Here is a 15,398-nt window from a genome sequence, read left to right as displayed (position 1 = left end):
GGTATTATCACTGGACCAGTAACCTAGAGACTCAGGGTATTGCTCTGGGGACATGGGTTCAAAACTCACCACAGCAGAAGGTGGAATTTGAATTTAATTAATAAATCTGGAATTAAAAGCTAGTGGAATGATGGCCATGAAACCATTGTCGATTGATGTAAAAACCCATCTGGTTCACTAATGTCCTTTAGGAAAGGAAATCTGCTGTCCTTACCTGGTCTGGCCTACATGTGACTCCAGATCCACAGCAATGTGGTTAACTCTTACATGCCCTCTGAAATGGCCCAGCAAGCCACTCAGTTGTACCTAACTGCTACAAAGTCAATAAAAAGGAATGAAATCGGACAGAGCACCCGGCATCAACCTAGGCACCGGAAACGACCACGGCAAACCCAGCCCTGTCGACCCTGCAAAGTCCTCTTTACTAACATCTGGGGGCTTGTGCCAAAGTTGGGAGAGCTGTCCCACAGACTAGTCAAGCAACAGCCTGACATAGTCATACTCACGGAATCATACCTTACAGACAATGTCCCAGACACTGCAATCACTATCCCTGGGTATGTCCTGTCCCCCGGCAGGACAGACCCAGCAGAGGTGGCGGGACAGTGGTCTACAGTAGGGAGGGATTTGCCCTGGGAGTCCTCAACATCGACTCTGGACCCCATGAAGTCTCATGGCATCAGGTCAAACATGGGCAAGGTAACCTCCTACTGATTACCACCTACCGCCCTCCCTCAGCCGATGACTCAGTACTCCACCATGTTGAACACCATTTGGAGGAGGCACTGAGGGTGGCAAGGGCACAAAATGTACTCTGGGTGGGGGACTTCATGTCCATCACCAAGAATGGCTCGGTAGCACCACTACTGACCGAGCTGGCCGAGTACTAAACGACATAGCTGCTAGACTGGATCTGCGGCAGGTGGTGGGGAACCAACACGAGGGAAAAAACATACTTGACCTTGCCCTCACCTATCTGCCTGCCGCAGATGCTTCTGTCCATGACTGTATTGGTAGGAGTGACCACCGCACAGTCCTTGTGGAGACGAAGTCCCACCTTCACATTGAGAATATCCTCCATCGTGTTGTGTGGCACTACCACCGTGCTAAATGGGATAGATTTCGAACAGATCTAGCAATGCAAAACTGGGCATCCATGATCTGTAACCGCATGGCCTGGCAGATTCCCCACTCTACCATTACCATCAAGCCAGGAGACCAACCCTGGTTCAATGAAGAGTGCAGGAGGGCATGCTAGGAGCAGCACCAAGCATGCCAAAAAATGTATCAACCTGGTGAAGCTGCAACACAGGACTATCTGCGTGCCAAACTGTGTAAGCAGCATGTGATAGACAGAGCTATACGATCCCATAACCAACAGATCAGATCTAAGTTCTGCAGTCCTGCCACATCCAATCGTGAATGGTGGTGGACAATTAAACAACTAACTGGAGGAGGTGGCTCCACAAATATCCCCATCCTCAATGATGGGGGAGCCCAGCACATCAGTGTGAAAGATAAGGCTGAAGCATTTGCAACAAACTTCAACCAGAAGTGCCAATTTGATGATCCATCTTGGCCTCCTTCTGAAGTCCCCAGCATTACAGATGCCAGACTTCAGCCAATTCGATTCACTCCGCGTGATATCAAGAAATGACTGGAGGCACTGGATACTGCAAAGGCTATGGATCCTGACAATATTCCAGCAATAGCACTGAAAACCTGTGCTCCAGAACTTGCCGCACACCTAGCCAAGCTGTTCCACTACAGCTACAACACTGGCATCTACCTGGCAATGTGGAAAATTGCCCAGGTATCCTGTACACAAAAAGCAGGACAAGTCCAACCTGGCCAATTACCACCCCATCAGTGGTACTCTCAATCATCAGTAAAGTGATGGAAGGTGTCATCAACAGTGCCATCAAGCGGCACTTGATTTGCAATAACCTGCTCAGTGATGCTCAGTTTGGGTTCTGCCAGGGCCACTCAGCTCCTGACCTCATTACAGTCTTGTTTCAAACATGGACAAAAGAGCTGAACTCAAGAGGTGAGGTGAGAGTGACTCCCCTTAACATCAAGGCAGCATTTGACCGAGTATGGCATCAAGGATCCCTCGCAAAACTGGAGTCAATGGGAATCAGGGGGCAAACTCTCTGCTGGTTGGAGCCATACCTAGCGCAAAGGAAGATGGTTGTGGTTGTTGAGGTCAATCATCTGAGCTCCAGGACATCACTGCAAGAGTTCCTCAGGGTAGTGTCCGGTCAGAAGTGGGGATGTTGGCTGATGATTGCATAATGTTCAGCACCATTCCTGACTCCTCAGATACTGAAGCAGTCTGTGTAGAAATGCAGCAAGACCTGGACAATATCCAGGCTTGAGCTTATAAGTGGCAAGTAACATTTGTGCCACACAAGTGCCAGGCAATGATCATCTCCAACAAGAGAGAATCTAACCATCTCCCCTTGACATTCAACAGCATTACCATCGTTGAATCCCCCACTATCAACATCCCAGGGGCTACCATTGACCAGAAACTGAACTGGAGTAGTCATATAAATACCATGGCTACAAGAGCAGGTCAGCGGCTAGGAATCCTGAGGCGAGTAACTCACCTCCTGACTCCCCAAAGCCTGTCCACCATCTACAAGGCACAAGTCAGGAGTGTGATGGAATACTCTCCACTTGCTTGGATGGGTGCAGCTCCAATAACACTCAAGAAGCTCAACACCATCCAGAACAAAGCAGCCCGCTTGATTGGCACACCATCTACAAACATTCACTCCCTCCACCACCGACGCACAGTGGGGTAGCACTGTGTACCATCTACAAGATGCACTGCAGCAATGCACCAAGGCTGCTTAGACAGCACCTTCCAAACCCACGACCTCTACCACCTCGAAGGACAAGAGCAGCAGATGCACGGGAACACCACCACCTGCAAGTTCCCCTCCAAGTCACACACTATCCTGACTTGGAAATATATCGCTGTTCTTTCACTGTCGCTGGGTCAAAATCCTGGAACTCCCTTCATAACAGCACTGTGGGTGTACCTACACCACATGGACTGCAGTAGTTCAAGAAGGCAGCTCACCACCACCTTCTCAAGGGCAATTAGGGATGGGCAATAAATGCTGGCATAGCCAGCGATGCCCACATCCCACGAATGAATTAAAAAAAAAAAAAAGGCCTACTTGGGCTGGGTGGGTGGCCTCCTGTCACCCTCTGGGAAGAGGACTTCCCATCTCTCCAGGTCCGCACTCAAATCGAGGGGCTGCCCTGCCCCTGCTTCCAGGCCTCTGCCTTTCCTGAGACATCTTTCCAACAGCAGGTAATGTGATGAAATGGCAGCCAGAGTAATGGCCCCCCACTAGACAATTAGCAGTCTGTCCACCCCCCTCCCCACCCTGAAAATCGGGGGCTGTGACTGCTTGCCCCCGGGGCTGGGATCCTGCACCCGGAAGGAAAATCCTGCCCCAGATCTCTGCACAAGCATGGTAATAGAGAACTCAAAAAATTACACTCTGAAATACATTGGATTTTGGGATTTAAATTGGAATTGCTGAACAAGTCTGAGGCAAACCTGTGGGTTATGTTTCACTTTCTTCAACTTATTCTTCTGTGTCTCAAAATATGAATTAAATTAAACATAGGTTGTGATTGCTAAAGAGGTCAAGTCTGTTTGATATCTCTTTACCATGTACAAAACGTTATAAGAGATTGTTTCCACCCCCAAACTAAAACAGGTGCTCTGAGCTCTGTGGTAGAGAGTGTGGAGGTGGTCTGTGCTGTTTCAGCATCTGTAGGCAGCTGCTCCGGGATTAGCCAATGTTGGGTACAAAGAGTGGAGGTAGCATTCGATTCAAGTGAGGCAGTTGATTGTCATTCAGATGTCATCAGGCTGAATCAGTCTTGGATTACCTTAATTTATTGGAGTATTCTGCCGCACAGTTGCTGAAATCAATGGGAAAAGACTTTGTTATGTCACTCCTCACTATCCCAGGCCCCAAACACTCCTTTCAGGTGAAGCAGTGATTTACTTGTACTTCTTTCAATGTAGTATACTGTATTCGCTGCTCACAGTGTGGTCTCCTCTACATTGGGGAGACTAAGCGCAGACTGGGTGACTGCTTTGCGGAACATCTCCGCTCAGTCCGCAAGCAGGACCCTGAGCTTCCGGTTGCTTGCCATTTCAACACTCCCCCCTGCTCTCATGCTCACATCCGTCCTGGGATTGCTGCAGTGTTCCAGTGAACATCAACGCAAGCTCGAGGAACAGCATCTCATTTACCGATTAGGCACACTACAGCCTGCCGGACTGAACATTGAGTTCAATAATTTCAGAGCATGACAGCCCCCCATTTTACTTTCATTTTTAGTTATTTTTTCTTCCTTTTTTTAACATTCTTTTTTACATTTTTTACAATCTTTTTTTTTGCATTTATTTCATTTCATCTTTGTTTGTTCAGTTTGCTTACCCACTGTTTTTTTTTCAGGTTTGCACTTGCTGCTGTTCAATATTCAGTGTATTTACACCTAATCTGTACTAATGCTTTGTCTTTCAACACACCATTAACATATTGTTTGCTTTTGCTCCGTGACCTTTTGGTCAGCTATGTGGCCTGGTCCAATCTAGACCTCCTTTGTTATCTCTTGCCCCACCCCCACCTCACTTGCTTATAACCTGTGACTTTTCTAATATTTGTCAGTTCCGATGAAGGGTCACTGACCCGAAACGTTAACTCTGCTTCTCTTTCCACAGATGCTGCCAGACCTGCTGAGTGATTCCAGCATTTCTTGTTTTTATTTCAGATTTCCAGCATCCGCAGTATTTTGCTTTTATATTATTGTTATGTCACTGTTGTTTTTCTGTTTAAAGGTTGGTTTGTCAGTGAAGATACTGTCCTTTAAATTTTCTTGTGTGGATTTAAATTATTGATCAAATTGTGAGTTTCTGTTCATTTTTTCTCATTCTCTGCCCCTCCTCAGGTTGCTCAGGTAATGAAAAATGAAATGGAAAATGCCATGAAACTGCTAGTGAAACTCTGTGTCAAAGTAAAGATTGGTCCCAGTTGGGGGAACCTTCAAGACTTAGACGTGTAGTGAAGAATTTGCCAGATTTAAAAATGTAGACAAATGTCTTGTGTATTTATTTTCAGATGTTGTACACTTGGCGTTTTGGTGTTATTTAATATTCATCTCAGAAAATGAGTTTTGTATTGATTAAGAGTATAATTAATATATTTTAAATAAATCAAATCTGATAACTTTTATCTGTCAAAAGTGTATTGCTGATATTTGAGTTGGAACATAATATTGATCAGGTTGACCTCAAGCTTTTATCACTGGGAGTTGTTGGGAACTTTACTTTGCAAAAAAATCAATATTTATTTGTAAATGAATTTGAATGTGGTGTTCTGGGATTAATTTATGGAGACTGTTTTGCAGGGAGCTTCTAGAATAAAAGAACTGACTGACAGGGAATTCTCTAATGTGGTAGCTGCTGTCTCATGGCATTACATTTAATTCAATTCAGTGGAATTTCATTAATGGAAAGTAACTTTCATATGTACAAGAGATGAACATTTTACATCTTGTACAAGTATTTAATGGCACCACAGATATTCAATAGAACACCAGTCATCTCACTTGTAACAAGTTGTACAGAATGATAGCTTTGAACAGCTGTGGTTCATCTCATAAATTCTTTTAGCTGGGAGAGGGAATGTGCTACACAGAGAATATCATGAAACTGCCACCATTGCTGCTTTGTGCTAGGAAATATGCTTATGGTTATAAAACCAGCTGATTAACACATTTTTCCCTCTTCAGTTGGATTTTCTCCCATAGTAATTAATTCCAACCTCTGACATGATTTAAGAATTGGTAAAACTCCATGCCATGGAACCATAAATTACTTTGGAATAGGGATATCAGTGACTCAAAAGAGTAGTACTTTGAGAAAAAGGTACTGTGCCACCAGTCACCTTACCTCTCCACAGGTGATGGTGTTCTAAACTGATAGTGTAGTCATCTACTGCTAACCATTAAATGGTAGCAAGGAGTTCAGTTTATGGCGATGAGATGGTGTATAAGATGAACATACTTGGCAATGTAAACTGACTTATTTAGATTGAAGTGGAACACAATCTTTATAATACAATTGAAATGTCTGTACTCAGCAGGTCTGGTGCATCTGTAGAGAAAGAAACAGTTAACATTTCAATCTGGAATCAGAGTTCTGATGAAAGGTCATCAACTTGAAATGTTAACTCTGTTTCTCTCTCCACAGATGCTGCCAGACCTGCTGAGTATTTCCAGAATTATTTTTTTTTCAGATTTCCAGCATTCGCAGTATTTTGCTTATGTGTGGTTGAAATATCTGTAACTGTTACTGCAGTGTCATTGCTATGACTTAAATCTGTTCAAGATGACATTCTTCTGTGCTATTTTTTAATCCTTTTTCCAATAAAGATTGCTTTTAAACATGTGACTATCAGTTTTGTAAAACAGATCAAAATGTTAATGCAGTGTAAACTGAGAGAAAAGTATTCAAAACAGTTTAGCTCTAATGGCAAGTGTATTAAATTGAAAATATTTGTACTGTCAGCTGTAAATGGTGTCAAACTATAGAAAATGTATTTGAGGATAATGATTTACTAGACATGGACTTTTTGTTCTGTATTCGCCAATAAAAAGTACATTTGGATTAAGATTTTGTTGTTTCTATTGACATGTTTAAACTAGTGATCCATTTTTCAGAAGATGCTGTTTGTCATTTTTATAAATGACCTGGAAGAGGGTGTAGAAGGGTGGGTTAGTAAATTTACGGATGACACGAAGGTCGGTGGAGTTGTGGATAGTGCCGAAGGATGTTGTAGGGTACAGAGGGACATAGATAGGCTGCAGAGCTGGGCTGAGAGATGGCAAATGGAGTTTAATGCGGAAAAGTGTGAAGTGATTCACTTTGGAAGGAGTAACAGGAATGCAGAGCACTGGGCTAATGGGAAGATTCTTGGTAGTGTAGATGAACAGAGAGATCTTGGTGTCCAGGTACATAAATCCCTGAAAGTTGCTACCCAGGTTAATAGGGCTGTTAAGAAGGCATATGGTGTGTTAGCTTTTATTAGTAGGGGGATCGAGTTTCGGAGCCACGAGGTCATGCTGCAGCTGTACAAAACTCTGGTGAGACCGCACCTGGAGTATTGCGTGCAGTTTTGGTCACCACATTATAGGAAGGATGTGGAAGCTTTGGAAAGGGTGCAGAGGAGATTTACTAGGATGTTGCCTGGTATGGAGGGAAGGTCTTATGAGGAAAGGCTGAGGGACTTGAGGTTGTTTTCGTTGGAGAGAAGGAGGAGGAGAGGTGACTTAATAGAGACATATAAGATAATCAGTGGGTTAGTTAGGGTGGATAGTGAGAGTCTTTTTCCTCGGATGGTGATGGCAAACATGAGGGGACATAGCTTTAAGTTGAGGGGTGATAGATATAGGACAGATGTTAGAGGTAGTTTCTTTACTCAGAGAGTAGTAGGGGCGTGGAACGCCCTGCCTGCAACAGTAGTAGACTCGCCAACTTTAAGGGCATTTAAGTGGTCATTGGATAGACATATGGATGAAAATGGAATAGTGTAGGTCAGATGGTTTCACAGGTCGGCGCAACATCGAGGGCCGAAGGGCCTGTACTGCGCTGTAATATTCTAATTCTAAGATAACACGATGGATTTGGATGAAAAATGTCTTTCAGTCCATTTTATTTCATCCTTTCAGAAAACTGACCCAACCATCTTCCCATTACAACAATTAACTTTTTAAAACCAGTCCTGGTCTTCCTGGTAACTTGTTTCAGTTGTTGTTCACCCTGTGTGGAAAAAGTGCTTCCCGATGTCTGCCTGTACTAAATTTTCCCACCACAACCCTAAACCTGAGCTCTTCAAGATTTGTAAATATCTTAACATTCATTTTATTGATAAAGCAACTCGGACATGGTGCAGCATTTTTTGGGGGCTATAGTACTAGCTCACATGCAAATCTATCTGCCCACCAAGTCCACTGGTTTGGTGTTAGTGGATTGGTTCCCAAACCATTCTCTCCCAAAAGGCAAATAAAAGATTTGAGGCCTTGTGTGTTTTCCTTTGCTTTGGGCTAATTAAAGCTTCTCACTTGGGCTGTCTCAGTGTTTCTATAGATGTTTGTTTTGACTTTGAGCTATAAAACAAAATCAAATTAGTCAAAATGAATGACCATCTATCTGGTGGGAAATGAAGCGTGAAAGCTAAACTTTCCTGAAAGGCAGCAGAGTGATCTGCAGTTTATTTGGTTTGATATTTCTAGTCAATCTCTTGTGGCATTGCACAAAGAACAGTGTTCTTTTCAGTAGAAGCAGGTTAATAGAGCAAAAGATAATTGAACCAGGGCACACAGACCTAATTCAGTTCCCATTTTAACATACTACATTCTTTCCTTATTTTATAATACTTTGATTTTACATTATTAAGTAGCAAAACTTGTGGAAATTTGGGAAGCAGTGAATAGATAAATTAATTGAAAAAAATTTATAATGAAAGAAGTTGACACTTCATTTGTCACTTTTGTAAGACTTTAATACATTATAGCTTTGTATGAAATTCCTCGCCCGACTACATTGACGGTGTTTACCCAAATATTTTAACTGGTTGATTTGTTAAGCAACTTTGGATGGCATTAAGAGTCAAATGTATAGTGTGGCACTGGAGTCACATGGAGGTCACATTTGGCATGGATGGCAGACTTCGTTCCCTGAATGCCATCAGCAAGCCAGTTGGATTTTTCTGACAATCTGGAATCCCTAATGCCTGCGCCGATCTTGATGCCTGCCTAAACTAAAACCTTCGGCACTTCCGGGGACCGTATCCCTCTATTCCCATCTTATTCATGTATTTGTCAAGATGCTTCTTAAACGTCATTATCGTACCTGCTTCCACCATCTCCCCCGGCAGCAAGTTCCAGGCACTCACCAACCTCTGTGTAAAGAACTTGCCTCGCACATCCCCTCTAAACTTTGCCTCTCTCACCTTAAACGTATGTCCCCTAGTAACTGACTCTTCCACCCTGGGAAAAAGCTTCTGAATATCCATTCCTGTCAGGTGAAGCAGTGATTTACTTGTACTTCTTTCAATGTAGTATACTGTATTCGCTGCTCACAATGTGGTCTCCTCTACACTGGGGAGACCAAAAGCAGACTGGGTGACCTTTTTGCGGAACACCTCCGCTCAGTCCAAAAGCATAACCCCGAGCTTCCTTTTGCTTGCCATTTCAACACTCCCCCTGCTTTCATGCTCACATCTCTGTCCTGGGATTGCTGCAGTGTTCCAGTGAACATCAACGCAAGCTCGAGGAACAGCATCTCATTTACCGATTAGGCACACTACAGCCTGCCGGACTGAACATTGAGTTCAATAATTTCAGAGCATAACGGGCTCCCCATTTACTTTTATTTTTAGTTATTTTTCTTTTTTCTTTATATTTTTTGTGTTCATTTTATTTTATCTTAGTTTGTTCAGTTTGCCTACCCACTTTTTTTTTCATGTTTGTGGTTGTGGCTGTTCAGTTTTCAGTCCATTAACACCCTGTCTGTGCTGATGCTTTGTCTTTCAACACACTATTAACATATTGTTTGCCTTTGCTCCATGACCTTCTGGTCGGTTATTCTCTGTGACCTTGTCCTATCTACACCTCCTTTGTTATCTCTTGCCCCACCCCTGCTTTACTTGCTTAAAACCTTTCACATTTCTAATATCTGCTAGTTCTGAAGAAGGGCCACTGACCTGAAACGTTGACTCTGCTTCTCTCTCCACAGATGCTGCCAGACCTGCTGAGTATTTTCAGCATTTCTTGTTTTCATTTCAGATTTCCAGCATCCGCAGTATTTTGCTTTTTATTACTGTACCTGAAATTTGCTACTTCAAGTTAGCTTCGCTACTTATTTATTTGAAGCCATGTGGACTGCAAATCCAAGTTCACACAGGTATGTTGCAAGAAGAGAAATCTACACCTGACATAAGGCAAAGGAAATCCCAGAGAAAGTACTTTCTAAAGAAAACTAGTACCAGTTAATCTTGCTGCACTACCCTTTCCCTGACTGAAAGCAGTTTCTTTGGCTGTTGTTCCTGAAAGCATATATGCTAAAACATCAGCAGAAAGAAAAGTAGTACTAATTGAAATGTATGTATCTTTATACCTGCTTATCCTTTGTCCACAGAACACACAAACCAAATAAGAAATAGAAGCAGGAGTAAACTAAATAGTTCAGTTGCATTGAAAATTAAGAAGTCAAAGTTAAAGGAGAAAGTAGGAATGCAGGTTAGCGATGAGGCTGATTGTTACCAGAAAATAAAAGGAAGGGACAGAACGTGTGAACATCATATTGCACCAAGAAATCGTACAAGAGTAGGGAAATTTGATGATAGAACTTAATGGCTTTGTATCTGAATGCACGAAGCATTCGGAGTAAAGTTGAGTTAGCGCAAATAGAGACGAATGGGTATGATTTAGTGGCGATTACTGAGACGTGGTTGCAGGGAAACCAGGTTTGGGAATTGAATATCCAAGGGTACTCAGTATTTCGGAAGGATAGGCAGGAAGGAAAAGGAGGTGGTGTAGCTTTGTTAGTAAAGGAAGAGATCAGTGCTGTAGTGAGAAATGATATAGACACTGGAGATCAAGATGTAGAATCAGTCTGGGTAGAAATAAGAAATAGCAAGGGAAAGAAGTCCATGGTGGGAGTAATCTATAGGTCCCCAAACAGTAGTTCCACAGTGGGGCACAGTATAAACCAGGAAATACTGGGAGCTTGTAAGAAAGGTACAGCAATAATCATAGGTGATTTTAATATGTATATAGACTGGATTAATCAAATTGGCAAGGGTAGCCTCAAGGGAGAGTTCATTGAATTTTTTTTAGATTTAAAGATTTAGATTTAGAGATACAGCACTGAAACAGGCCCTTCGGCCCACCGAGTCTGTGCCGACCATTAACCACCCATTTATACTAATCCTACACTAATCCCATATTCCTACCACATCTTCACCTGTCCCTATATTCCCCTACCACCTACCTATACTAGGGGCAATTTATAATGGCCAATTTACCTATCAACCTGCAAGTCTTTTGGCTGTGGGAGGAAACCGGAGGGAACTCACGCAGACACAGGGAGAACTTGTAAACACCACACAGAATGTATTAGAGATTGTTTTTTGGAGCAATGTGTTGTGGAACCAACCAGGGAGCAGGCTATTCTAGATTTGGTATTGTAATGAGGTGGGATTGATTAATGATCTCATAGTTAAGGATCCTCTAGGGAAGAGTGATCATAGCATGCTAGAATTTCAAATTCAGTTTGAGGGCGAGAAACTGGAGTCCCAGACTAACGTTCTGGACTTAAACAAAGGTAATTACATAGGCATGAGGACAGATTTGGCCCTAGTGGACTGGGCAGGAAGACTAAAAGGTAGGACAGTTGATGAGCAGTGGCAGATGTTTAAGGAGATATTCAATTCCTCCCAACTAAAATATATTCCAGAGAAGAAGAAAAATTCTAAGAGGGGGGAAAACATCCCTGGCTAAGCAAGGAAGTTGAGGATAACATAAAGACAAAAACTAAGGCATATCATATTGCAAAGGCCAGTGGCAGGCTGAAAGATTGGGAAACTTTTAAAGATTAACAAACAGTTACTAAAAAAGTAATAAAAAGAGCAAAGGTAAATTATGAAAGAAAACTAGTGCAAAATATAAAAACGGATCGCAAAAGCTTCTTTAAGTATATAAAAGGGAAGAGAGTAGCTAAAGTGAATGTTGGTCCTTTGGAGGATGAGACTGGGGAGTTAATAGAGGGGACCACAGAATTGGCGGAGACACTAAATCAGTATTTTGCCTCAGTTTTCATGGTGGAGGACACTAGTACCATCCCTATAGTAACAGGAAATGCAGAGGTTATAGAAAGGGAGGAACTTGGAACAATCATCATCACTAGGGAAAAAGTACTGAGCCAACTATTGGGATTGAAGGCAGACAAGTCCCCAGGGCTTGATGGCCTACATCCTAGGGTCTTAAAGGAAGTGGCACCGGAGATAGTGGATCCATTGGTTATAATATTCCAGAGGTTCCAGTGGATTGGAAAAAAGCTAATATAATGCCATTATTCAAAAAGGGAGGTAGAAAGTCGGAAACTATAGACCAGTTAGTTTAACATCTGCCATTGGGAAATTGTTGGAATCCATTCTTAAGAACGTAATAACAGGCCATTTAGAAAGTCAAAACGCAATCCATCAAAGTCAGCATGGTTTTATGAAGGGTAAATGGTGTTTGACTAATTTGCTAGAGTTCTTCAAAGCTGCAACAAGCAAAGTGGCTAATGGGGATCCTGTAGATATTGTATATCTGGACTTACAGAAGGCATTTGATAAGGTGCCGCACAAAAGGTTAATACACAAGGTAAGATCACATGGGGTTAGGGACAATTTATAAGCTTGGATAGAGGATTGGCTAACCAACAGAAAACAGAGAGTTGAGATAAATGGGTCTTTTTCTGGCTGGCAAGATGTAACTAGTGAGGTACCACAGGGTTCGGTCCTCAGGCCCCAACTATTTACAATCTATATAAATGACTTGGATGCAGGGATAGAAGGTACTTTAGCCAAATTTGCAGATGACACTAAAATAGCTGGGATAGTAAGTTGCAATAAATAAGAAATTTACAAATGGATATGGATAGGTTACGTGAATGGGCCAAACTTTGGCAGATGGAGTTCAACATGGATGTGTGAGGTTATCCATTTTGGTTGGAAGAATAGAAAGGCAAATTATTATCTAAATGGAGAGAAACTTTAGAGTGCTTTGGTGCAGAGGGATCTGGGTGTCCTCGTGCATGATTCGCTAAAAACTAGTATGCAGGTACAGCAGGTAATAAGGAAGACAAATGGAATTTTGGCATTCATTGCTAAAGGAATAGAGCATAAAAATAGGGAAGTGTTTCTGCAACTGTACAAGGCATTAGTGAGACCGCACCTGGAGTATTGTGTACAGTTTTAGTCCCCTTACTAGAGGAAGGATAAAGAACAAAGAACAAAGAAAATTACAGCACAGGAACAGGCCCTTCGGCCCTCCAAGCCTGCGCCGATCCAGATCCTCTATCTAAACATGTCGCCTATTTTCTAAGGGTCTGTATCTCTTTACTTCCTGCCCATTCATGTATCTGTCTAGATACATCTTAAAAGACGCTATCGTGCCTGCATCTACCACCTCCGCTGGCAATGCGTTCCAGGCACCCACCATCCTCTGCGTAAAGAACTTTCCACGCATATCCCCCCTAAACTTTTCCCCTTTCACTTTGAACTCGTGTCCCCTAGTAATTGAATCACCCACTCTGGGAAAAAGCTTCTTGCTATCCAACCTGTCTATACCTCTCATGATTTTGTACACCTCAATCAGGTCCCCCCTCAACCTCCGTCTTTCTAATGAAAATAATCCTAATCTACTCAACCTCTCTTCATAGCTAGCGCCTTCCATACCAGGCAACATCCTGGTGAACCTCCTCTGCAGCCTCTCCAAAGCATCCACATCCTTTTGGTAATGTGGCGACCAGAACTGCATGCAGTATTCCAAATGTGGCCGAACCAAAGTCCTATACAACTGTAACATGACCTGCCAACTCTTGTACTCAATACCCCGTCCGACGAAGGAAAGCATGCCGTATGCCTTCTTGACCACTCTATTGACCTGCGTTGCCACCTTCAGGGAACAATGGACCTGAACACCCAAATCTCTCTGTACATCAATCTTCCCCAGGACTTTTCCATTTACTGTATAGTTCACTCTTGAATTGGATCTTCCAAAATGCATCACCTCGTATTTGCCCTGATTGAACTCCATCTGCCATTTCTCTGCCCAACTTTCCAATCTATCTGTATTCTCTGACAGTCCCCTTCACTATCTGCTACTCCACCAATCTTAGTGTCGTCTGCAAACTTGCTAATCAGACCACCTATACTTTCCTCCAAATCATTTATGTATATCACAAACAACAGTGGTCCCAGCACAGATCCCTGTGGAACACCACTGGTCACACATCTCCATTTTGAGAAACTCCCTTCCACTGCTACTCTCCGTCTCCTGTTGCCCAGCCAGTTCTTTATCCATCTAGCGAGTACACCTTGGACCCCATGCGCCTTCACTTTCTCCATCAGCCTACCATGGGGAACCTTATCAAACGCCTTACTGAAGTCCATGTATATGACATCTACAGCCCTTCCCTCATCAATCAACTTTGTCACTTCCTCAAAGAATTCTATTAAGTTGGTAAGACATGACCTTCCCTGCACAAAACCATGTTGCCTATCACTGATAAGCCCATTTTCTTCCAAATGGGAATAGATCCTATCCCTCAGTATCTTCTCCAGCAGCTTCCCTACCACTGACGTCAGGCTCACCGGTCTATAATTACCTGGATTATCTCTACTACCCTTCTTAAACAAGGGGACAACATTAGCAATTCTCCAGTCCTCCGGGACCTCACCCGTGTTTAAGGATGCTGCAAAGATATCTGTTAAGGCCCCAGCTATTTCCTCTCTCGCTTTGGAGGCAGTTCAGAGGAGGTTCACTAGATTGATTCCAGAGATGAGGAGTTTGCCTTATGAAGAGAGATTGAGCAGTTTAGGCCTTTACTCTCTAGAGTTTAGAAGAATGAGAGATGATCTAATTGAGGTATATAAGATGATTAAAGGGATTGACAAAGTAGACGTAGAGAGGATGTTTCCTCTTGTAGGGCAATATAGAATGAGAGGTCATAGTTTTAGGATAAGGGGTAGCAGATTTAAAACTGAGATGAGGAGAAATTACTTCTCTCAAAGGGTCGTGTGTCTGTGGAATTCACTACCCCAGAGTGCAGTGGATGCTGGGACACTGAGTAAATTTAAGGAGGAGATACAGATTTTTAATTAGTAATGGGTTGAAGGGTTATGGAGAATGGGCAGGAAAGTGGAGATGAGGCCGAGATGAGATCAGCCATGATCATATTGAATGGCGGAGCAGGATCGAGGGGCTGAATTGCCTACTCCTGCTCTTAGTTCTTATGTTCTTAGTTAATATGGCCCCCCTCAAGCCTGCCTGTCATTCAATAAGATCATGGCTGAGCTTTTAAATCAACTCCACTTTCCCACCCTATCACCATATCCCTGGATTCCCTTAGTTCCCAAAATCTATTGGTCACTCGAGTCTAATCAATGACTGAGCATCCACAGCCCTCTGGCCTAGAGAATTCCAAACCCTCAGTGAAGAAAGCCTCTTGGTATCTCCCCTGTTAAGCTCTTTGAGAATTTTATATGTTTCAAAGAGATCACTTCTCAGTCTTCTACACTCCAGAGAAT

At 42.8% G+C, this 15,398-nt stretch overlaps 1 protein-coding gene across 1 annotated transcript in view; it reads left to right on the top strand.

Annotated features, from left to right (window-relative positions):
* The window catches only part of polq (polymerase (DNA directed), theta), a 126,009-nt gene extending 119,328 nt beyond the window's left edge, over positions 1-6,681 (top strand). The window contains exon 33 of the mRNA XM_068040833.1: positions 4,987-6,681. Within this exon, the coding sequence (XP_067896934.1) occupies positions 4,987-5,100 (114 nt within the window). The 3' untranslated portion in view covers positions 5,101-6,681. The remainder of the gene's footprint in view (positions 1-4,986) is intronic.
* The last annotated feature ends 8,717 nt before the right edge of the window (positions 6,682-15,398 follow it).

Source organism: Heterodontus francisci, chromosome 10, assembly GCF_036365525.1.
Source record: "Heterodontus francisci isolate sHetFra1 chromosome 10, sHetFra1.hap1, whole genome shotgun sequence".
NCBI classification, from domain to species: domain Eukaryota; kingdom Metazoa; phylum Chordata; class Chondrichthyes; order Heterodontiformes; family Heterodontidae; genus Heterodontus; species Heterodontus francisci.
The sequence above is the reverse complement of the archived record's forward strand: the minus strand, read 5'-3'. Positions and strand labels throughout refer to the sequence as shown.